The sequence below is a fragment of the Molothrus ater genome, chromosome 18, assembly GCF_012460135.2.
Source record: "Molothrus ater isolate BHLD 08-10-18 breed brown headed cowbird chromosome 18, BPBGC_Mater_1.1, whole genome shotgun sequence".
NCBI classification, from domain to species: Eukaryota; Metazoa; Chordata; class Aves; order Passeriformes; family Icteridae; genus Molothrus; species Molothrus ater.
The window spans coordinates 4552104-4577396 of record NC_050495.2 but is presented as its reverse complement, the minus strand read 5'-3'; the positions used below and the strand labels follow the sequence as shown (position 1 = coordinate 4577396).

Sequence of the window (25293 nt, the reverse complement as noted above, 5' to 3'; positions counted from 1 at the left end):
CTGTTGCATTTTACAGCAGCAGATAATTATTGTTTATATTTTGCTTCTGAGGCTTCTCAGGAGAAAAAAATCCTAAGGAAAGGATTTTTCATAAAACATGTCTGTGACACCACAGCCAGGAGCAGGGGAAAGACTTTTCTAGAAGCACTTAAATCACAGTGACCACCCAGAGCTCTGGGAACTGCCCTGGAGCCACAACAGAACTATGTCCCAGAGGTAAGGGATCAAGTGCCAGGTGACAGAGCCCCCAGCAGCCCCAGGTGTGGCCTTACCCTGCTGGTGGCAGTGCAGGTACACGATCTCCTCCAGGCGAATGGTCATGGCATAGTCCCAGTACACGCTGCAACAGAGGGACAGAGAAGCTGTGAGCCTCCAGGGTGTGAGAGGCTCTGCTGCTGCTCACAGCAGCACCAAACCCTGCTCCTCACCCCTGGGCAGCAGCCAAAGCCACAGAAAGGGTGAGATCCCAGAGCAGTGATGCCAGCCTGATGAGTGACAACATGCCTCCAGAGCCAGGAACTGTCCCTGCCACCTCAGCTCAGCCAGGCCAGTCCTGTCCTGCCTGTCCTGGGTGGTTCCTCTGCCCTCACACTGTTCCCAGACACAGGAAATGTGCCCATGGATCCTGGCAACTGCAGGGAGGGACTGGAGCCCTGCAGAGCTGAGCACTCTCCTCTGAGCATCCCAAGAATCCCTCAGGAGCATCCCAAGCATCCCTCAGGAAATGTGCAGTGAGGTCCAAGCCTGGGCTGCTGCTCTGCCCCAGGGAGGGGAATAAACCCTCACAATTTGTGGGGTTTTTCAGAGCTCACAACAGATTTGGTCTCAGCTGCTTCTGTTCAAGAACTGTCTCAGCACAGGCACCTCGAGGTGTCTGAGCAGATCTAGAACATGCTGGAGAGCTGGTGGCCACCAGAGAGAGCAGAGAGGAAGGGTTTCATTCCTGTGGAGAGCCCAGCACTGCTGTCCAAGGGTGTCAGCACTCAATCACATCCCACTGCTTTGCAACAAAGCAAATTTCCAGATTCTGAGCAGCAGCAGCTTCTGCCACTTTGTAAAAATAGTGCTTAAATAGCATTAAAAACAGCTCATGAAGGACAGGAAGGTGTGCAAGAGTGACTCCCTGTACAGTCATACTCACTGTGCCATCTGCCTCCTCTCTTCCTTGGTCACGTCTTGACACTGGGAATTTTTAGAGCTTAGGCTGATGCCCAAGGCAAGAACTCAGAAAAGGAGTGTAGAGATGAAAACAGATTTTAGGGGAGGGTACCAGGCTCAACTGAAGGGCCCAGGGGCCAAGAAGAAAAGGGAGATGAAAAGTACACAGGTAAACAAAAAACTACAGCTGACAATGAATGAAACTGAGACCAAGTTCTGCTGAAGATCTCTAGTCTAAAGCATCAACGTCCTAAACACTCCCACTTTCCTGGAGCCAGGAGAAACCTGGGAGCACAGTGTGCCAGGAGGGAGGGAGAGCATTCCCCTCAAAAAAATCCCCCAGGGCAACAAACAAAACCACTCTGTGTGCTTTGGAACAAGCCCCACTCCCTCTCTGAGCACTTCCCAGCAGACACATCTCACACCACCTCCTGCCACCCTCTCCCTGCCTCCTTCCCATTACAGGCTCAAGGGTGATGGTGTTTCTCTGGGAAAACAGTGATGGCTTTGCATCCCAGATGCAAGCTCTGACCCAGGGGAACACTTTCCCCCACAGTCACCTCTTCTCATAGTCCAGGTCCCCCACGGAGCCGTTCATCAGCTGGTTGGGGGTCCACTTCAGTGCCATGATGTCAGCAGTCTGGTGAAGGGACAGGTACCCTGGGATTGCCTCCATGTCATCTCGCTGGGAGGAGAAACACAGTGACACACTGAGCTGGAACAAGCACAAAGCCCCGGAGCCCATTTGTGGCCCCTCACACAGCCCTGCCCACCCAGCCACAACCAGGGAGGAACCCACTGTGTCCCTGGAAAACCTCCTAGCACAGACTCCAGGACACCTCAAGGCCTTGGAAAAGGGCTGAGAGCAATTTCCCAGCAAGGAAAACCTAATAGCTCTAACTAAAAGCAGTTTGCACTTCATTTATTTGACGACAAGAAGCAGGAGGGGACAGGAGGAGGAGTTTGGTGGCAAAGAACAGGCAGGGAGAGGAGCCTGTGTTTCCACCCAGGCTGGAGCAGAGCTCTTCCATCACCAAAACCTCCACAAACACAGCCCACTCACTGCCCTCCCAGATGGAAAATGTGCTTTTCTGCATCTGTTTGGGACAGAACAAGGTGCTGCTGGGCAGAGCAGAGTTTCCAAGCCCAGCAGGACTCACCGGCTGCACCAGGACGTTGTTCTTGCCGTACAGGAGCGTGGCTCGGGAATTCTGGTGCAGGGACTCCACGTAGTCCCTGGCAGACAGGGATGGCCTGTCATCCATGCTGCCACTGGAATGTCTTTTCTGAATCTGCAAGAGACACACTCACAAATGTGAGGTGAGCACAGACACACTCTGGCTTCCCAAAAGCTTCCTTTGAACCTCACTCCCTCCTCACTTATGAGAGTCACTACTAGAAGTCTTTCCCTCAGGGTCCTTTAAGGGGATTCCTGACTCTGTCCAAGCTCAGAGAAGCCCCAGGAGTGAATTTTGTTTGCAATGCACAGAGCAGATTCAGCTTTCGGTTCATACACGATGATCCCAGGGACACAGACCCTGGCATGCAGTGCCAAGAGGGGACTGGCATGCCAGTGCTCTCCATGGGCCACATTCCCAGCACCTCTACCTCAAAGACTTCCCTCATCAGAGGGCTCCAGAGGCCTTGCCAAGCAAAGGGAGCCGAGATGTGTGGATGTGGGAGGAGCAGACAGGTTTTTCCCCCACTCACACAGAGCGCTGGGCGTTTGGTGGGCGAGTCCTGGCGGCAGTGGGAGCTGTGGATCCTGTGCCTCTGGACCAGCTCATCTGCAGAGGGGTCTGTCCAGAAGTGGTCAGCAGTCTTCATCTTGGTGTATTCCAGTGCACAGGGCCCCACTGTGGAGAGGAACGCCCCAAACATAAGGGAACCATCCTTGATCCCACGGCTGCGGTCACCTCCCAGATCTGCAGATCACAGATTTGGGAGCATGGGTTTGGAAAGCAAGGAGGGAAAGCAAATAAAGCAAGGGTTACCCAATAAAGATGCTAGAATTGGCCCATCCACAGGATCCATCAGGAGAGCTTCCTTCTCATAGTACTTACTGGAAGAAATAAAGGACAGCAGAATGCTGGAGCACTGCCAAGTTACAGACAGTGGTTTAAATCCCCATCATGCCCTTCTCTTTCTGTATCACCCCTTGATGGGGAGAGGGCAAGAAGCCTTAAACAGGCTGAGAAATTCCTGGGGAGCAGCAACCCTCCTGCAGCACACTGCAAGCATCACCATCTCCTAACTAACCTGTCCCAGCACAGACACCTGAGCATGCAGATCCCAGAAGACAAGGACAACGCAGCCCTGACAACCCAGCCATCACCAGGGCCAGTGTGGCCTGTCTGTATTTTAAGGAGTGCACAGTGGTCACCAGCAGCAGGGCATCCACCAGAGTCCCGCTGAGTGACACACCTGGCCTGTGCCATGCAGGGACTTCCCTGGCCCCTGTGGACACAGGTGTTCCCCAGCCAGCAACACCCCCAGCGCCATGGGCAGGACACGGGTGGGCTGTGCCAGTGCTCACCTGCTGTTCTCCACCAGGTAGTGCACGATTTTATCCAGGACCTTTTCGAAGAGGGCTGTGCGGATCCAGAGGTGCCGGATGGCCTGAGGAGACAGGTTGGGCAGCTTCGGCACCTTGCGCACATTCTCTGGGACCCCCTGGGCTTGGTTTCTCCTTTAGAGGTACAAGACAAGAGACAACAACACCACAGGCTCACCCCTGAACTCTGAGGGAGCCCAGGGCACCCCTGCCACCAGGGGTTTGGGGGTGTTGACTGTGTCGGCTGGGGGATCCCAGGGAATTTCCTGGGACAGAGCTCTGGAGGTTCTTCCTGTCCAAATCCCATCCCCTGCTCCAGAGGGGCCACACCTGCATTTGAAACCACATCACCAAATCAGTTCCCCACTGTAAAGACAATCCCAGAACTCTGCTCTCCCTCAGCACAGCCCTGCAGCCCACACACATTTCCATGGCTGAGCTCACAGGCAGAGCAGCTCATCTAGGACAGCTTAAAATTCCTGCCCTCAGGTAGCTGCTGCATCCATCTCCCTGCTAATTGTCCAAGGATGAGTAATCCTCTCCCAAACAGCAGCTGAATTACTGCAGCTTCCAGCCCTGCACACTGAGACAGGCCAAACGTGGTTCCAGCTTGGTGAACTGGTCCATAAACTGTGACAGCTCAGGAGCAGCATGCTCAGCTGTGCCTGAAGCACCAGACCTGAGGCAGAGAGACTTAAAACTTGTCCACCCCTGCTTAAACCACAACCACAACTCAGCCTCCTAGAACATCAACCAGTTTGGTCAAGATATAAAAAACCCAGGAGAGAAGACTGAAGGAGCAATTCCTGCTGTCGAGGCTCGAGTTGGACCCAAACCACACTTCCCAGCCCGAAACCCGAGTGAGCAGAGAGGACTGGCAGCCACGCTGGTGCCTTACGCGTTCTCAATGAGCTGCTCCAGGTCCTGCACCTTCCTGCAGAGCTCCTCTGCCAGGGGGAAGCTCTTGCCCACCTTCATGAAGAGCGCTGCGATCTTGTTGCTGCGCAGGAACCCGGCCGCCCTCCGCTTCAGCCCGAACAGCACACAGCATTCCACGGCGGCTGCGGAGAGCACAGGGCCTCAGGATCAGGATATTCCCACTTGGAAGGAGCCACAGGGGTCACCCAGTCCAGCTCTTTGAGGGATTGGCCCATCAGTGGAACACACAGAGTTATAGCACTACGCAATCTTGGCTTTGGTAGCACCGTGCTCTACCCAACTCAGCCAGCTCGGGGTCTCTGCAGCACCTTCCCTATGGAGCCAGGCTGAGAGAGCACAGGCCTCAGGATCAGGATATTTCCAGCTGGAAGGAGCCACAGGGATCACCCAGTCCAGCTCTTTGAGGGATTGTGGAACACACAGTTTTAGCACCACGCAATCTTGGCTTTGGTAGTGCCATGCTCTACGCAACTGAGCCAACCTTGGGATCACTGGAGCACCTTCTCTATGCAGTCAGGCTGAGAGAGGTGGGGCTGTTCAGCTTGGGGAAGAGCAGATTGTGTGGAGACCTCACAGCAACCCCCAGGACCTGAGGGGATTACAAGGAATCCAGAAAGGGACTGTTCATCAGGAGCCCTCCTACTAGACCAGGTTGCTCTAAGCCACATCCAGCCTGTCCTTGAACACTTCCATGGATGGAACCTCCTAAAACTCATCAGACAGTAGGCAGAGACATCCCCACCTTGCCTTCAGGAAATTGTAATCCTATCCCACATGGGAATTAACAACAAGCACTACAGCTCCTCCAGGCAGGAGGGCAAACAGGCTGACACTCTTCTTTTTGTGGTTTTTTGTTTTTTGTTTTTTTTTGTTTTTTTTTTTTGTGGTTTCTTGTGGATTGTGGAGAAACCGGCATCTCCCTGATGTTTTCCCTTCAGCCCAGTCTGAGAGATGGGCACAGCTGGAACAGGAGGTTTCACTCCCTGTGCTGGGATGGTGCAAATCAGGAGGAGAAAACTCAGGAGCAAGGACAGGCACCCTGAAGGTTTCTAAAGCAGCACAGGAAATGGGGCAACTTTCCCCAAAAAACCTTAATGTTCATACAAACATTTTCCTGAAAAGCTGAAAGGAACAAAGACCCTGGGGATAAACCACAGGCAGTGCCAGCAGCTCAGTCTGGCTTTGGGGACTCCACTGGCACTCGGGGACACAGGGACTCATTAAGCCCCTGTGGAAGGCTGTGCCTGACTCCATGTCCTGAACTGTGCCCAGAGGCACTCACCAAACCCCAGTGAGTGCCCAGACAGCCCCAGACACCTTCCCTGCCCTGCCAGGGGCAGCAGGGATGCCAGGAATCAGCCATGACTCCACAGAAAGGCACACACACACACACAGGCTCAGCCAGCAGCTCGTTCCCAAAGCCCCCTGGGAAGGCTCAGGATGGATATCTGGTGCCAAACACAGGCTGATTAAACAGGCTGATCAAAGCACTGGAAAATCACACAGACCCACAGTGCTCAGGCCCTTGATGCAGGTCTGACAAGGAAGGAGTTCTGCTCCCTCCTCCCTGGGAAGCCAGCGCTGCTGAGCTGAGCCTGGACGCTGCTTCCCCTCCTGCCTGGAAAGGCACACTTCCCTACAGCTGAACAACTCCATGGAGACATGGAAAAAGGCATTCCTGCAGCCCCATCTCAGCAGCTCCCAGGCTGGGAGAGGCTCATTATCCTGCCCTGATCCATGCCTGAGCTCAGTGCCCAGCAGCAGCACCCAGAGGGGGGTGAGAACAACAACAGATTTGGGCCAGCCCAGCCCTGCTGACCCCCAGCAGCCAGGCAGAGCCACTGCACGGACATCTGGCTTTGAAACCAGCCCCTGCACAAGCCCTCCCAAAGCCCAGAGGGCTTCATCTGCCCCAGGATTATGTGCAGCCACAAATAAAATAAACCCCACAAATAACCCAACTGCTCCATGGCTTTGCCAGAAAAGCCAACACCTCCCTCATGTGTCCTATGCTCCATGGCTGAAATGCAAGTGACAAACAGCCCCACCTGCCTGGGACTGCACCCAGGGGTGCCCATTTGGAGTGCCCAGCTCAGGCTGATGCTGAAAGCTCAGGTACCCACGAGGGGTGAGCAGCCAGGGCTGCTCCTGCTGCACTCCCAAGAAAGGGAGCTCCCAGTGCCACCAGTTCCATTCCAAATTCCCAGCAGACAAATGGGAGCACTGGTGCTCCCTCACTGTGCTCAGGTCACAGGCAGCACATCCCAGCTCCTGCCAGGCAGGGAGAAATCTCAGCTCCTGCCAGGCCTCTGGCACAGAGCACCAAGACAGAGCTGTCAGCAGCATCTGTTCCCAGTGCCAGATCTGAACCCATGCAAAACACCTCTCCTGCTGGCAAACTACAGGGAAATGTGCTGCTTCCACAGGAAAAACTCTCCCCATGCTCTAGTAAATCCAGGGGTGATGGCAGGATTTTTAACTAGGATGAGTTTTGGAGCTCAGTTTTGTCAGCACTGCAAAGAGATTCTCCTCACCCCTCAGGATATAACTTAGAGCAGAGCCAGGACATCCAGGATATAATCTATGGTGCATCAGCTACACCCAGCTAAGGGGGAAGCTTTGACTCCTGGCAAAAGACTGAAAATATTCCTGAGCTGCCCAGAGCTCTGACATGATCCAAACCCCTGGGGCTGAGCAGCCCTGGCTGACGTGGGCACCAAACCCTGGGCTCCCCATCAGCCTCCCAGGGCAGCCTGGGTGTGACAGATGCCAGCTCGTGTTTGTCTGCTCCAAACCCCCCCCTGCCAGACCCCTGGCTCCATCCCCAGGGGTTTGTGCTGTGCAGAGGGCTCTGCTGGGAAGGCAAGGCAAGGCAGCTGTCTCCAGGGAAAAGGGCAGCTCTGGCAGCCAGAGCCAGGCTTGCAGCACACTCTGCTTGGCAGGGAAAGAGGTTATTTATGAGAGGTTATTTATCACCCAGCTCCTGGAGAGCCACAGCACTGGGGAAGGTGAAGGATGGAGATGCTCCATTCCAGCAGATGGAAAGCAGGAGGGGGACACCAGGAAGCAGGGAAATGCAGCAGCACCTTAAGAGGCCAGAAGGAAGCAAGGAGCCCTTGGTGCCTGCATGCCTCAGCTCCCTGCCACAGGGGCCTATAAATAATGGCAGTTTGAGGAGCCTCGTGCTGCACAGAAAAGCAGGGAATGAGTCACACCTGGAGGTCTGCTCTGCTCTTTCAAAGCCACACAGGGGCCAGGGGCTGGGAACAGGCTCCTGGGTGTCTGATGTGAGGGCCCAGCAGGAAAGGAGAAAGCCCACTGTCCTTTCTGTCACAGACATCTTTCTTGAAAAATCCTTTCCTTAGGATTTTTCCTCCTGAGAAGCTGAGAGGCCTCAAGAACAAAATGTAAACAATGGTTATCTGCTGCTGTGGAATGCAACAGGTGCATCTGGGATTGGTCTCATGTGGTTGTTTCTAATTAATGGCCAATCACAGCCCAGCTGGCTCGGACTTTCTGTCCGAGCCACAAACCTTTGTTATCATTCCTTCTTATTCTATTCTTAGCTAGCCTTGTGATGAAATCCTTTCTTCTATTATTTTAGTATAGTTTTAATGTAATATATATCATAAAATAATAAATCAAGCCTTCTGAAACATGGAGTCGGATCCTCATCTCTTCTCTTCCCTCGTCCTGAGACCCCTGTGAACACAGTCACACCTTTCCATAAACCCCTATTCCATAACAGCAAAGAAAAGATTTGGACTTGACAGACTTTCAGCTGGATCAATTCTCAAGGGAATTTAAAAATAAAACATTGTTTCTAGTCCTTCCTCACTGCCAGCATCCCTCCCTCTTTTGACACATCCCTGTATATTTTAAGCACAAAGACCTCAGGGACTGTGACCTCTGCCAGAACAATCCATCCTCTGGCATTCCCCATTCCCCCAGCCCAAGGTCCTGGAGCTGGAGTGGGTTCCCAGGAGTGGCAGAGCACCAAAACCCCCAGTCCAGGCCAGCACAGGAGACTCACCACAAAAGGAGATGATGTGGCTGCTGTCCTCATGCACAAACTTCCTCGTCACAGCCTCCTCCATGATCTGCTTCACCTGCAGGACAGAGGCACTCAGGGAAAACATGGAATTTCAGCCATGGACCTGCAGTGGGGTGGGTGGACAGGAGCCTCCTCTGCTCCCAGGTTATCCCAATGGCACAGGAGAGCTCACAGAGGGTTGGTGCAGCTCTGCCTGCTGAGCATCACCACTACTTCAAAAAGTCAGGAATAAATAAGAATTGTTTCATTTTCTGAGAAACTTCACAGTAAGAAAACGAAGAGCCAAGAATTAACTGAGGGAACTGAGCATCACTTAGATAAATAAATCTAATCATCTAATAAAGGTACCTAAATCTCATATTTAAGGTTTTTACAGCCTTGTTCTGTTCTCTCATTCTGCTTGACAAATTTCCTGTGACACAGCTGTCCCAAATGACTGCAGCTCTCCATCAGTGCCTAACTCAGTGATCACCTGGTGCCAGCTGTGCCCAGGAATCCCATCTGCAGGGCAGTGCCAGCAGCTCTGCCCTCCCTGACTCACAGCTGCACTCAGCTGACCCAGGGGGAGCTGTCACTTAGTGCTCACCAGGGCCACCATTAGGGGGACAAAAACAAACAGGACCCCGCACAGAATTGCTGCAGGGAGCAGACAGGAGGTCAGAGCCAGCAGGACAGGGTCTGGCAGCAGGGGGGTGACCTCCATCCCCAGCTGTCACCCTCCCTAATCCTGCTGCAGGCAGCCAGAGCCCAGCTCAATCTTTGCTCCTTAAACATTCCCTTGCCAACCACTTTTCCCTTCAAACACAGCTGCCAGCATGCCTGGATGTCATCTTCCAGTGCCTCTGCAACATCTTGGTTTTGGAAAACACAGGGGGAAGTGTTGCCAGCACAGAGAGCACAGAGCTGAGGGTGTGAAGGAAGCTCTGCTGAGCAAGGTGCTCTCCCTGAGGGCACAGGGGAACACAGCAGGTCAAGACTTGGCCAAGCAAACCTTGGCATGAATGAGAGACCTTTAATGGCATCATTTGGGGAATTAAACTCCTCTGCAAGGTGTAATCAAGGGCAGTTATGCACGGCTGACAGCTCCATAAAGGAAATCCTGAGCATGGATTAAGAGCAGAGGCCTCTGTGAGCCAAGAGCTGCTCTGTCAGAGGCACCAGGTGAGATCCCAGCACTGCTCCCTGCCTGGTGACTAACAGAGCCCTGAGACTTCCCTGGATGCCAGCAGCTGAGGATGAGCTGGCACTGAGTCAGGAACTCACAGCAAGGAATGTCACTGAGACGTGGAGCTTGGGACTGGAGGTGCCTCAGAGCACTGGGGGATTCCTCATGGTCCAGCTCCTGCACCTCCCACACCCCAGCCCTGTGCTCAGGGCAGTGATTCCACCTGCAGGAACACCCCAAGGACCAGGATAAAGCTCCACCTTCCACCTCAGTGCTCTACTGTGTCCTAAAACTGCAGCTGCCCCTGGTCAGGGCTCCTCCTGGTGCTCCTTCACTCCTCATCTCCCACCTTCAGGTTTCTCCTGGTGCTCCTTCACTCCTCATCTCCCACCTTCAGTTTCCCCCTGGTCCCAGAGCCTCACCTGGGCACCAGGGAAGGGGCAGCTGCATCCTCACTGAGGGTTCCTTGCTCCAGCACCATTTCATTTTACACTTTACAGCAACAGAAACAGGGACAGAGCAGCCCTAGCAAGAGCAGAGGAGCCTCTGTCTCCCCACACATCCCCAGGCCTTGGAGCAGGGATGGGGAGCAGCACACACCTCCATGTGTCCACCACGTGCTGCCCCTCTCCCTCCACCTGGGATTCCCACCAGAGATATTCTGGCATCCTGCCCAGCCCAGGAGCCATCACAGACACATCTTTTATGGAAAATCCTTTCCTTAGGATTTTTTCCTCCTGAGAAGCTGAGAGGCCTCAGGAACAAAATGTAACCAATGGTTATCTGCTGCTGTGGAATGCAACAGGTGCATCTGGGATTGGTCTCATGTGGTTGTTTCTAATTAATGGCCAATCACAGCCCAGCTGTTTCAGACTCTGAGAGTCACAAGATATTATTATTATTATTCCTTTCCTCTTCTATTCCTTGCAAGCCTTCTGATGAAATCCTTTCTTCTATTATTTTAGTACAGTTTTAATATAATATATATCATAAAATAATAAACCAGCCTTCTGAAACATGGAGTCAGATCCTCGTCTCTTCCCTCGTCCTGGGACCCCTGCAAACACCACCACAGGGGCCCTCAGGGATTCCCTGAAATTTGGCTGAGCCACCCTTGTCCAGATGGCTCCTGACCCTCACCCAGCAGGACTCAGCCCTTCTCTCTCACACACAGATATTAAATGTACACTCGTGGCAGCACTGGTGGTGTCAGCATTTTAAACCCCCCACACAAAATACACCTGAAAATCAATTTGCAGAGTTATGTCTTTACCAGCTTCTGATCCAGTCAGGAAATACTGGAATATAAGGAGTATATTCAAATATTTGGTTGAAATTTCAGTACATTGACACAATGCCTGCGGGGCAGTGACCATCTGTCTGTCCAGGGCCTGGGGACCATCCAGGACAGCAGGACACAGCTCTGAGTGGGCATTTCAGTGCCAACACTGCACAAACCACCTGCATGCTCGAGGCACAAACAAAACACCTTCCAAGAGACACAGTTTAGTGGAAAATTACTCATTAAAGGTAAAAAAAAACAAAATTTGCACTGCATTGACTGAGGTTGGAACACTAAAAATAAACCAAGTCTAAAGGACTGGAAGTGGAAAGGGCAGCAAGGGCACTCACCTGGTGTGTGACAAACACAAACACCAGCACAGACAGACAGGCACGGCCTTGTAACACAGAACAAGGGAGATCTTGGAATCCTGGAATGGGCTGGGTGGGAAAGGAAAAGCTCATCCCATCTCATCCCATGGGCAGGGACAGTTTCCACTAATTCAGGATGCATCCAAGCTGGCCTTGGGCACTTCCAGGGAACAGAATCAACACTTCCAGGCAATGGAGCCGAGAGATCCCAACTTTATCTACCTACCAAGAAAGTTTTCCAACAAAACCATCTTAAATTTGCCCAAACAGACACAGCTGGCACCTGTAGGACAGCTCAGAGCCAGAGAAGCCCAAAACTCCTGACAGATCTCCTGTGCTGCTGCCTGCAGACCCCAAAGGACTCTCCCACAGGCAGCTGGGATCTGCCAGGGGATTTGTGACACCCCTTGGCTCCCTGCACAGAGCAGCCTTGAACAGCCTCTGAATGTGCTGCATTTTAATGCTAATTCTCAGACTGCAGCCAGAACAATCCCAGCAGATGAAGCTGCCCACTCTGGATCTCATGCCAGCCTAGAGAAATGAGATGTTTGCTCTTCTTTTATTAGAAAGGAAATTAGAACAGCAACTAATAATTTAGCTGTAGGTAAACTCGAGAGGAATATCATCAAGTATTCCACAACAGCACAAACAGCCCCCCTGGCTCCAGCTGGGAGCACAGGACAAATCCCCCTGGAAAGGGAAATCAAACCCTCACCTGTCCAACAACCCCAGCGAGGGATGAAGGATGAAGGTTTAGACCTCTCTGCTACAAAACTCCCAGGGACATTCATCATCCAAAGCCCAGCTTTGCTGTCACCCAGCCCTGCTGTCATTTACACTGCTGGAACAAGCCAAATATTATCACAGCCACAGCCACCACCGAGGTGCAGGGACCAGGAGCACACCAAGAACTGCAGGTTTGATTAGCCCAAGGCAATATTCACTCTCAACTGTTGTACCTGGTCAGATTTTTCCCTGCAGAACCTGTACCCTGGATCATTTGCAGTGTATTTTCCTGCCTCTTGCACAGCCTTGCACTGGCTATGAAGGCATTTCTGTGGATGCAGAGCACCTCCTGTGTATTTGGCCATGCTCATAACTCTGTGAAATTGTTTACAGCAAGCCAGATGCAAACAGAGCCCCCAGGGAGATCCTTTTCCCAGTCCTGTTCCAGGGTCAAGCTCGCTCACGTTGGCACAGGCTGAGGGCAGCTGTGGGGATGCTCCCGGCCACCAGATCCAGGAATGGGCCTGGCTGCCATAACCAGCACCAAAAAATGCCTGGATGAGCAAAAAATGTGGCACAGCAGCTCCACACTGGAGCCAAAGCAGTGGGAGAGCCTCCATCCTATCCCATCCCATCCCCCCCAAAGGATTTACAGCTAAAAATGGAGATGATGGAGATGATGGAGATGATGGAGATGATGGAGATGATGGAGATGATGGAGATGATGGAGATGATGGAGATGATGGAGATGATGGAGATGATGGAGATGATGGAGATGATGGAGATGATGGAGATGATGGAGATGATGGAGATGTCTCCTGCTCCCTCTGAACATCCATCTCTACACAGGGTGTCACATCAGGTGGATGAGATGCTACAGGACCAGAGCCAGGAAGCTGCACTGCCTGGACCCCCTCAGAATCATGGAATTCATCACAGAATCATGGAATTGTTTAGGTTGGAAGAGACCTCCATGATCACTGAGCCCAACCATTCACCCAGCACTTCCAGGTTCGCTGCTCCTGTTCAATCCACCTGGCCCAGGAGAACCAGCAAGCCCTCAAAAGCCAACAAACAAACAACAAAATCATTTAAAAAAACCCAAAACCACCCAATCCACTGATGAAAGAGGCTTTAAACTTGATTTGCTTTCGTACATTTGCTTTTCAAATTCTTTTCCAAGCTGGAGCTTTCTCGTTCTCATCAGCGTTCTCATCACTGCTTTGATTATGTGTTTGAAGTTAATCCTTGCACTTAAAAAAAAAAAAACCCAAAACATTTTCCTTGTCAGTTTTGGTGCAATGTGGGCATTCCCTGCTGTGGTCTGAGCTCTCCTGTAACTGCTGCTCCCAACCAAGGTCTCTTTCCCCAGAAATCTCCCCAGGCAGCAGCTGCCCATGGAGCTCTGCAGCACTTCTCAGGTGCTACAAAAGGCTGGAGATCACTGAGATGCAACACAGGACATCCCCCGGCAGGGCTGTATCTGCAAGGACAGCCAGCCTCCCCTGCACTGCAGGGGGATATTTCCCAGCAGGAATGTGGGCCTGGTTCTGCTGGATGTACCAAAGGCGTCCCAGGCAAAGCAAGTGCAGAGTCAGCTCAGCTCCAGGACACAGGATTGGATTTCTCCAAACCCCAAGTCCTTCTGGTGCCCACAGCAATGTGCAGGGAATGCTGGATGGAAATCCTGGGCTATTTCACCACATTGCCTATGCTGGAGTCTGTCACCATCACATTTTCTGAAAAATCCTCTTTGCCCAGGATTCTTCTCCTGGGAAGCTGAGAAGCCTCAGAGAGAAATGAAAACAACAATTATCTGATTCACTTCTCCTGTGTTTTGCTGCTTTGGAATGTGGTTTGGAGATTGTTTATCCAACAGGTGATTGTTTCATTGGTTTCATGTGAATTGTTTTTACTTAATGACCAATCAGGGCCAGGTTGTGTCAGGACTCTGGAAGGAGTCACAAGTTTTTCATTATTATCCTTTAGCCTTCTGTCTGCATCCTTTCTCTATGCTTTAATATAGTTTAATATAGCATTCTTTAATATAATAGGGATCATAAAATAATAAATTAGCCTTCTAAGAACATGGAGTCAGATTCACCATTTCCCTCCCTTCGTCCCAGAAAATACCACAGGAGCTAAAGCCACTTTTCCAGCTACAGCAGAACTTCTCAGACTGAAACCTCTCACCAACCAGATTTATCTGCACATTTGAAAATGAAATGTCAGCCTGTTGCCTGTCTTGTTGCTACAATGCCCCTTTTCAGCAGCCTTGTTGATGAAATTCACATTTCAAACTTGGTGCTGCAGGTTTTTGTGCCTTACCACCTTCCTGATCTTGCCAGCAACAAACACCCTGATGATCCCAAAAGCAGGTGCCAGGCACTGTTCAGCACCACCCCAGCTGCAGCCACGCTCTGCCACTTCTCCAAGAGTTCACTGGCTGACCACTACAAAAAAAACCCCAATTAATTGTGCAGGGATCAGTTAAACCCCCCCAGCTGCAGGGCACAGGCAGAATTTACACCAGAACCCCAATTAATTGTTCTGGGATCAGTTAAACCCCTCCAGCTGCAGGGCACAGGAAGAATTCACACCCAAAACCCCAATTAATTGTGCAGGGATCAGTTAAACCCCCCCAGCTGCAGGGCACAGGCAGAATTCACACCAGAACCCCAATTAATTGTGCTGGGATCAGTTAAACCCCCCCAGCTGCAGGGCACAGGCAGAATTCACACCCAAAACCCCAATTAATTGTGCTGTGATCAGTTAAACCCCCCCAGCTGCAGGGCACAGACACCATTTACACCCAGATTTATTTTGGTGGCCCCTGGCACGAGGGGACAGCACAGGGACAGCTCTGGTGGCACCAGGCACTTGCCTTGAGAGCCATTTGGCAGCTCCCTGTTCTTGCTGCCTCAGGAACATCGATCACCCTGCAGCCCACTGAGACCTCTGGCTTTTCTAAAAAGTCTTATTTCATTATTTATGACCACTTGCTGAATAAAAGATGGCACCTCCTGCAGCTGAGGGATCCTCCACGTGACACACAGGAGGGAATTCCAGGCCAGCCCTTCCCCAGGAACCACCTGTGCTCACAGCTGGGCACTGGGGTGAGGCTCCTGGGGGGGGATAAGGGAGGAGAAGAACTCGGAATATTCGTGCAGTTTGCTGGAAAATGAATTTAAAATACATTAATGGAAGGATCCATAATGCAACATTGCACCCTGGGGGGACACAGGGGTGATCCCAGCCACGTGTGTTTGCTGAGAGTGTTTTGCAGCAGATTTTCCTCACAGAGCATCAACTTTTGGCCAAAAAAACCCCTGCTTGCATCACTAATTTAAGCTGCCTGAGCTCACGTTCTAGCTGGTGCTATTCCTGTTGTGCTTGTCAAAGGCACATTTCCACGCCATCTGTGGGCACTGCTCGCTGTAAATGCTCAATGCAGACATTTAAGGAAGCATTTGAGGCAAACTTTAGTCATTTCTGTGTTTCCAGCACACCCAGCCTCGAGGCTGGGCTCTGCTCTCACCACATCCCAAATTCCTTGTTTTTCCAAGCTGCTGATGGCACCCTGAGGAGTTCTTTGGATTCACTGGAACGTGGCAAAGGATGATGCTGAAACCAAGGGCGACTTCCAGCTCCCAAACTGCCCTGAATCTGTGCAAACCCAGGTATTTCCATGGCAACAGCCAGGATGCAGGGAGGGAGGAGGGCAGGGAATTTTGGCAGCAGAGGACAGAGGGTCCCCTGGCCCAGGGAAGGTGTGAGGAAAGGGGAAAGCAACACAAAAGCTGCTCTGGGGATGGAGGCTCAAGGCAGGGGTTCCTGGAGCACGAGAGCTCTTGTGCACAGCCCTGCTTTTATCTCTGAGAGGAGAGGAAATGGTCCCCAGTGATCAGGGCTGCTCTTCAGAGCAGATCGATGCAGGCAATCGAGAAATGCTGCATTAAGGGCCCTCTGTTCTCTCCTGGTACAGAAATATCTGAAAAAGGCTGCCCTGGGTGCTTGAGAGACATCAGAGGGTCCCCTCTGCCAACAGCAGCTTTCATTACCAACCTGAAACTCATCATCCTCATCCTTATCTTGCCTGAACACTTTTGACAGCTAAACAAAGGCCTTTTCCCTTTTTTTTTTTTTTTTAATAAACTGGCCTCGAGAACACTTAAAGCTCTCAACATTAATTTTTCAAACCTTAGTAACATTAAATTAATTTACAATTTTCTACCCATCCAGAATGAAATAGCTGGCACCGATGCCTGCAATCTGATATTTTGGAATAGCAGGCACACAGAAAAAAAAACAAACCCAAGCTGCAAAAACACTGCTCTTACCAGTCATTTGTGTTATTTAGCCACAAACCAGGCAACATGGCTGCAAAGCAGGGGCTCCTCTGAAAGGGTGGGAGGAAGAGACTGACTGCTGTTCCCATGACACATGATGAAGGAATTAGTCAACAGCTACACAGTGACAACCATTCCAGCTACTGAAAAATAAACAATATATCTGGCAGAAGACAAGCAGGCTGTGGTCAACCCCAATATTTGAAACAACTCTAAGAACAGGCAGCAAAATATTCAATGCAGGTTCAACAGTTCCTGATGAGCAAAGACTCAGAGCTGCTTCCTGAGTGGCAAGTTAAACATAAACTAAGTTTGGTGGGGTTTTTTTGCAGAAGAAGGACCAAGATGACTGTTTGCTTTCACACACCACCCAGCTTTTCTCTCAGCTCACATTCCAGGGACACGTGTGCAGGTGGATTGCACAGGTAACAGCTGCTTCCCTTGCTCTGTGCCATGCAGCTGCCTGGAGGGGCTGAAAACAGAGCTCAGGACTCCCCAGGCAGAACAAAACTCGCAAAAGAAGGAGGAGAACAGGCTACAAGAAGAATATTTCTACTTGAAAACCCTCACCCCTCCAAACCTGGGCATTTCTGGGTTGGTAAAAAAGCCTCATTCCACCTGATAAAAGCCCTAAAAAAATCAGAGAGTGTTGGTCATGCTGCTCATCCTGCATAGCAGCACAGAGGATGCCTCACAGAGTCAGACTCCACTGCTTCCCTTGCAGCCTGCTGACAAACAGTCAATCCTGCAGCTCCCAGGCTTGGTTTGATTTATTATGGCCATATGGGCTCGGGGGGAGGAAGAAGATGGTGACAGATAACACAGCTCATCTCAACCTGCACATCCACTGCAGCACAGGACTGCTCCAGAACCCAGTCCTTAACCATGGCAACAGCCAAATAGTGAGGGCTGCTCAGTGCCCTGGCTAATTCCAGTTTATTGTTTGTGTCCCTGCTCAGATCAGACCTTCTTCCCAGTGTTTGTCTTCTCAGTTATGGCCCTGGGGTGACAGATGTGGCACAGCTCCCCAGGCACTGTCCCTGCTCTCAGCTGGGCTCACCTGCACTGAGGGAGCAAAACCAGGTGTGGCCTGGTGAAATGAGAATGATACAGCTCTAGAAAGGTTAAAATTCTGGGAGTGGGGGGGAAAAAACCCCAAATTTCTGCACCCGGCCCTTTCTACTGCTCCTTGGAGTCTGCACAAGTTCCTGACTTAACCTGAGGTCAGCCTAGAAGAAGAAGAAGGAAAACCAAAAGCATGAGCAGAGGGGCACCAGAATGCCCCACCTGCTCCTGGTTTCAGGATGGTGCTGAATAATTAACCCCATAACCCACAGGATCATGTTTCCCCAGGTTTTTCATTTCCACCAGAGCACAGTGGGAATTCCACTCCATGGAGCCCCCTCGCCTGTGTGGCTGGGCACCCACAGCCCCCATTGCTGGACACAGCCCCTGCCCGAGCCCAGCACTTCCAGCGGGAGTGGCCGGCAAATCCCAAGGCAATGGCAACCACCTGGTGCCTGCAGGGAACCCACACCAGCATCCTGAGCAACGGGATCACCAGCAAAAAGCCTCTGCTCTGTGTCAGCACCAAGGGGCTGCTGGACAGAGCCCAGAGAGTGACAAACGCAGCTCACAGCACCGTGGTGGCTCTGCACAGGGCAGGAGGGCTTTCCCCAGGCACCCTTCCCTCCCTCAAGCTTTCCCCACATTCACCAAACCCACATTATCTCCCCCAAAACCAGCAGAAGGGCAGGAACCAAGCCCAGCTCTGCTCCCTGAGGTACCAGCTGCCCTTTCCCCAGCCCTGGGAGCCAGCAAAGCCGGGCACTGAGGGCCAGCACAGGAGGGGCTCTGGGGGAAGCCGGGAGCAGCCCAGGCTCCCACCCTGCAGCAGCTGTCTCTGCGCTCGGGAGCTGCCACAGACAGCAATAATGAGATGGCAGCTCTATCCACAACGCTAAATAAATGTCATACCCTTTTCCTGGCTTAATAGCCGTTGCTGAGGCAACCAGTGGTATTCCTCAGCATAGGATTAAAGGTGGGAAGTGGTCGGGGTGGGCAGCGCTGTTACCCTCCCCAGACCCACCACCCACGGCTCCAAGCAGCGTCTCCCACTCCCTGTAAACCGGATAGCGGGATGCTCGTAACGCCAGAAACAAAACACAAACCCTCCTCCCTCCCTCCGGCATCCCGGGAGGTGACCTGCGGGGACACAGCGTGGGCAGGACATGACAACAGCCCCCGGTGCCCCGGCACCGGGCAGGACTCGGCTCCGGGACTCGATGGACCGTGGGCTCGGCTGTGACACACGGGATAAACACGGGCAGCTCCAGGCACAGAACAGCGCACAAACTGATAAGAGTTAAAGATGCCCGAGGAGGGGGAGCACGGCGAGATGCGGAACGCCATCCCCCCGCACCGGGCACACACATTTGGGCCCCCCCTTTTCCCCAGCACCCGCTGCCCCCCGCCCTGCCCAGGAGCTGCGGGAAGGGCTCGTCCCATCCCCGCTCCCCAGGGAAGGATGCAGCGCCGGGACTCGCCCCTTTTCCCTGCGGAAAATCCCAAGTTGTGGCGCGCTCTGCCCCCAGCCAAAAGCGATTTCCCAAGGATTTTCCAAGGCACTGGCGCTGCAGGGATGCTCCTCCGCCCGCCCGGGACCCGCAACCGCGCCCGGCCGGGCTCTGGGCCCCGCTCCGGGTTGGTTTTTGGGGGGTCTGAACCCCACGGCAGCAGCAGCCGGAGCAGCGGATGCCGCGGGCGGGCGGAACCGGGGCTCCCCCCGGGCAGAGCCGCCGCTCCCCGCGGGCACCGGGCCGGGGCTGCTCCCGGGGGTCCCGCACCCACCTCCTTCTTCACGGTGCGCAGCAGCCGCTGCCGGGTCTCCGCCTCTGCGGGGAGAAATGAGGAGAAGAGACCCGTTAGTGCTGCCCTGCCCTGCCCCGCTACCCCCGGTGCCGGTGCCCGGTCGCGGTCCCCGCCCGCCGTACCCGCCGGGGCCGCCGCCATGGCCGCGCTCGCTCCGCAGCGCCCGCAGACTGCCGGGCACCGGGCCGGGCCCGCACCGCCCCCCGCCCCGCCGGGGAGGGGCCGCGCCGCCGCCAATCCGCGACCGGCACCGGCACCCCGGGACTCCGGTACCGATGGGTCCGGTACCCCCGTACTCCCGGCACCCGCAGCTCCGGTACCGATGGGTCCGGTACCCCGGTACTCCCGGCACCCGCAGCTCCGGTACTCTGGTACTGATGGGTCCGGTACCCCCATACTCCCGGCACCCCGGGACTCGCAGCTCCGGTACCCCGGTACTGCCGGCACCCGTGGCTCCGGTACCCCGGTACTCCCGGCACCCCAGTACTCATGGCACCGGCACCCCGGTACTCTGGTACTGATGGGTCCGGTACGGTACCCCGGGACTCCCGGCACCCCGGTAATCCTGGCACCGGCACCCCGGTACGCCGGCACCCGCGGCTCCGGTACCCCGGTACTCATGGCACCGGTATCCCGGGTACTCCCCCCATCCGCAGCCCCGGCTCGCCCCGTACCCCCGACACCCCCGGCATCTCCGGCAGCGGCGGCCCGAGGGGCGACCGGCTCTGGGCCGGTGCTCTCGCCGGGGTCGCAGCCGGGACCGGTCCCACGGTGCGGTCACAGCCGTCCCGCGGCTCCCGGTGTCGCCTCCAGCGCCCCCCGCCCCCAGCCAGGTCCCCGCACCCCCGGTTATCTCCCCGTTATCCCAGCCCCGAGGTGCCCGGGGACGGTGGTGGCGGGGCTGGGTGACCCCGCACGGGAGAGCCCTGGGGGTGTCGCCGCTCATGGGGATGGCTGGGGCAGTGTGTGGCCTCGGACGGGGGGTCAGGGCTCTGGGGTTCCTCACAGGGGCGGAACAGCCACGTCCTTTCAGGCGTGAGCCATCCAGCCCCGCTCCGGCGAGCTCCAGCGCGGCGGGAAGGTGACAAGGACCAGAGACCCCCAACGCCTCCTGTGAAAATGACACCGCCAGAGCCCCTCGGAGAGCGTGCCCTGCCTGCAGCTCCATCGCCACCTCTTCTGTTTTCCTCTTCCCTGGTTTACTGTTCCAGGACATTTCCATAGAAACAGCATCCTGGCTCCTCCGCAGTCCGGTTTCCAATAACTACAAACGGCGGCGGTGCCAGGGCAGCGGCCACCGGCACGGCCCCGCTGCACCGGGGCTCCATCCCGGCAGGGACACCCCCGGCAGCCCCCAGCCTGATCCCAGAGCCGGGCTGCATCCTCTGCCCCCGAGCTTTGCTCCTCCTCGGTGGCTCTGGTGACAGCAGGGACCAGCATCATCCCGATGGTTCCCTGTTGGAGCGTCGGGACGGACAGAGACGGACAGAGATCCCTGAAGGAAGGTTGTGGAACTTGCTGTTCATTGCAAAGGGTGCAGGGCCCAGCTGGGAGCTGCCAGCCTCAGCTCAGAGCAAGACTGAGGGGAGAGAGGGGGAGAGAGGATGAGAGGGTAAGAGAGTAAAAGAGTAAGAGCATAAAAGGGTAAGAGAGCAAAAGTGTGAGAGAGTGAGGTTCCCCTTACAATACAATAAATCTTCTTCTGTGTTGAATATTCTCATTCTCACTAACCAATCGAGTACAATATACAAATCCTATAGCATTTATACATACAGCCTTTAAGAATTGTTACATTACCATACTGTGTTACATTTTAAACCCTAAAAACTCCTCTTTGGACCCCTTCTGCCAAGCTGGCAGGGTCTGCTCTGACCCTTGGGCCTGTCTGCAAGCAGAGGGTGTTGTTTCATCAAAAGGGGATTACCTTTAGCCAGCCACACCATTGTTTTCCAGTAGTTCAGAAACTGGGGTATCTCAAAGCTTGCTTTCATTTCAATCTCTCTTATTTCCATAGTCTCAAAAACTTTTGCCAGGCAATCATATTTATGAGGCTTTCCTGTTTCTTCTTCCCCAACAGTTCCCTCCACTGCCCAAGCTGGCAGGAGAACAGGAGGGAGCTCTGGCCTCGGGATTAATCCAAATTCCACTCCTTCAGTGCCTTCCAGGGCCAGGTGGAAGCCTGGGCTGTACCCATATTTCCGTGTCCTCTGTTTGCTTTTCACTGTTTGTCTGCTTGTTAAATACCCATTTAGCACAAGTGCAACTCAGGGGAATGCGATTGCTGGACCAGATGGGTCCCAGAATCTTTGGGAGAAAATCTGAAAAAAGCACAGGGACAAGCTCCCCTCAAGTCTTGCTGGTTCCTTTTCTTTGGAAAATTCTGCCTCTCCCCAGATTAAGGCCAGGTGGGAGATGATTGGCCCCTGTTTTCTGGAGCTTGGAGAGCTTAAATGAGAGCACGTTGATCTATACTTAATGTGATTAAGTTACATCTCCGAGTATCATGCTAATTAAATTAAACTTCCCACTGCTGCCTCTGAGGCTTAAGCAGGATAGTTGTTTTAAGACCACAATTCACTCCCCTGCATGGCTGAGCAGGTGGGATAAAAGCACTCTGCTAATCAAGTCATCCTGGTGTTTAGAAACAACTTCTAAAGCAAGGGATATTCAAATTTAAATCTGATTGGAGTTGGATTTAAACTCTGCATTTTCAATCTGAAGTGATTTGTGCTTTGAATAAGGAAAATAACCGGGAAAAAGCAGAAGTTACAGGGTGAGACAGTGCACAGACTGTCTGACCACAGTGTCTCAGGTGTAGAAACAGAATTTTGGGAAGGAATTCCTCCCTGTGAGTAGTGAGCCCTTGGCACAGGGTGCCCAGAGAAGCTGTGGCTGTTCCATCCCTGGAAGTGTCCCAGGCCAGGCTGGACAGGGCTTGGAGCAGCTGGGACAGTGCAAGGTGTCCCTGCCCATGGCAGGGGTGGCCCTGCCTGACCTTTAAGGTCCCTTCCAACCCAAACCATTCCATGACCTCGCCGAGATCCCTCTCCCCCTGCCCTCCTCCCATGTCCAGCAGCTCTTTCCGCCTTGAAGCTTCTCAAAGCAGCGGAGATGTCAAAGCTCCCGGCTGATGGATCTGACAGCGCTGCCCTGCCCCGCAGGCTGGACGGCAGCACCGGCAGCGTTCACGGCTCATTCCCCAGCCGGCCCGGGGGCTCTGTCAGCCATGGAGGTACCGAACTGACGGCTCGGCTCAGCCCTGGGCTGGAGCGGGGCATCCACCGTGCTCGGTCCGTGCCTGAGCTCCCGGAGAGCAGCGGGAGCATCCCTGCGCTGCCAACCCGGCACGGCCCGGCCACGGACATTCCTGCAGGCCCAGCTCTGCCCCCCCGAGCGTGATTCAATAGCTCGGTGTGAGGGAAACAAGAGACTCTTCAGGAGAGAAAGGAGCTTAGTTTTAAATGGATGCCAGAGCTTGGAGAGCCGCTGCTCCACACTGGGAAAGGGGTCACTGTTCAGTGTTCAAGGGATGCTGGGGGCTGTCCCTGCTTCCCACAGACCCCTGAGACCCCTGGCAGTGCCTGAGCCCATCTGCTGAGCCCTCCTGAGCAGGGGCAGGACGTGGGCACAGGGAGGTCTCCCACTTGTCCCACCGAGCCGTTCCATGCAAACCACCTGGAGAAAAGAAGGGCCAGCAGCAGAGAAAGAGCTGTTCTCTATTATCTATTCTCTGTGATCTATTATTTTTCACAGTTGTTAGGGCTCCAGCTGCCTCAGTTCTGTTATTTACACCTGGAGATGGTCTTTGGTCAGGGGGGTTAAACCCCACTCCCCAGCAGGGAATTCTCTCCCCTTCCTCCCAAATCCCGGCACAAGGGCAGCCCCACTGGCAGCCCCCACAGCCTCGGCTTCCATCTCCACTCCAGCTCTGAAGGATTGGGATGCACGGCTCTGGGAAGTGCCAGGAGGGGCACAAATCCCGCATAAACCACAGCAGATTAACTCCCCCTCACCTGTGTGCTGGGGCTGGGCCCGGGGGGAGCCACGCCGGGTTTAGGAGCAGGGGCTGAAGGAGGGGCTGTGCTGGGACCCCCCCAATCTCGGCTCGCTCCCCCCCCAGCCCAGGGACCACCCTGAGCCCCCCCTCCACCCAACCCCTTCACTGGGGGAAAATCCACATAACCCCACCAGCAGAAAACTGCTGTGTTTGACAGGAGAGGTGTTCAAAGAGCGATTATTTCACCTTAAAGCAACAATAATTTCTGGTTCCACAGTGCAGAGGGAGTGCAGTCCACCCCGTGGAGGGACTGACAGGACTGGACCCACTTTTAGGTCTTTCCAACCTAAACAATGTGGGAATTTTTCGTCACTTGGGGTTGCTAATTGTGGTGGTGTTTACAGGGGTCTCAGGATGAGGGAAGAGATGAGGATCTGACTCTATGTTTTAGAAGGCTAATTTATTATTTTATGATATATATTATATTAAAATGATGTATTAAAACTGTACTAAAAGAATAGAAGAAAGGATTTCATCAGAAGGCTAGCAAAGAATAGAAAAAGAATAATAACAAAAGTTCCTTTCAGAAAGTCTAAGCCAGCTGACTGTGATTGGCCATTAATTAGAAACAACCACATGAGACCAATCACAGATCTACTTGTTGCATTCTACAGCAGCAAATAATTATTGTTTACATTTTGTTCTTGAAGCTTCTCAGCTTTAAGAGAAAAAAATCTTAAAGAAAATATTTTTCATAAAACATGTCTGTAACAAAACACTTCCACGATTCTGTGATTCCATCCTATGACAGCCAAAGCAGCCAGGGCCGGACACAAACAAAACAAAACAAAAAACCACATAAATGTGCTTTTAACTGGAGGTTTCTGACGGGTCCCCGTGTGTGTGCCTGAGGGATTAACAGTGTCCAGAGGCTTCCCGTGCCCGGCAGCTGCGTCACGATGTCACCGTCGTCACAGCAACCCGCTCGCCATGGCCCTGGAGCCGCGGCTCCGGCTCCGGCTCTCCTGGAGCTTCTTTTAATTAAAGATGGGAAAGGCTGTGAAAGGCCCCCAGAGCCCCGGGAGAGCCCGGTGACCCCAGGTCTGTGCAAGCCCTGCACGCACGCGTTTCACCGCAGTGAATTTTGCTGTGGAACTGTCACAGGGCAGAGCGGGGGCTTTGGGGACGCTGCCATCCCCTCCTGGTCACAGCTCAGCTGTGGAAGTTGTTCCACTTTCGTGTGGCTTTTTCCCCAGCAATTCACACCCCAGAGAGACCTGTCGAGCCCAGATGGATGAGATGACCTTTAAAGGTCCCTTCCATTCCCAAACCACCCCATGATTCCCGAATTTCCCCTGCAAGCATCAGTGTCACCTCCTTAGCAAAACACACCATGGAGAGAGAAATAAGGATCTGTCAGGAGGAAACACAATCCCATTTTACCACCTCAGCCCCAAAAACTGAGCTGGAATCCCCTCCCCTGGGTGGGACCCACGGGGTGATGCTTATTCACACAAGGTGAGGTGATGCTGGTCCCTGCAGGGTCAGGCTGGTCCCCATGAGGTGATGCCGGTTCCTGCAGGGTCAGGCTTGTCCCTGTGGGATGATGCCAGTCCCTGCAGGGTCCCATGAGGTGATGCTGGTCCCTGCAGGGTCAGGCTGGTCCCCATGAGGTGATGCCGCTCCCTGCAGGGTCAGGCTGGTCCCCATGAGGTGATGCTGGTCCCTGCAGGGTCAGGCTGGTCCCTGTGGGATGATGCCAGTCCCTGCAGGGTCCCCATGAGGTGATGCTGGTCCCTGCAGGGTCCCCATGAGGTGATGCTGGTC

General features: G+C 53.6%; 1 protein-coding gene across 1 annotated transcript in view; it reads right to left on the bottom strand.

Annotated features, from left to right (window-relative positions):
* Positions 1–19639, bottom strand: part of SGSM1 (small G protein signaling modulator 1) — a 38265-nt gene extending 18626 nt beyond the window's left edge. The window contains 10 exon segments of the mRNA XM_036393061.2: positions 273–340; positions 1719–1843; positions 2319–2450; positions 2869–3014; positions 3153–3220; positions 3695–3847; positions 4611–4773; positions 8685–8760; positions 19449–19492; positions 19592–19639. Of these exon segments, the coding sequence (XP_036248954.1) occupies positions 273–340; positions 1719–1843; positions 2319–2450; positions 2869–3014; positions 3153–3220; positions 3695–3847; positions 4611–4773; positions 8685–8760; positions 19449–19492; positions 19592–19610 (994 nt within the window). The 5' untranslated portion in view covers positions 19611–19639.
* Positions 19640–25293: the final 5654 nt, after the last annotated feature.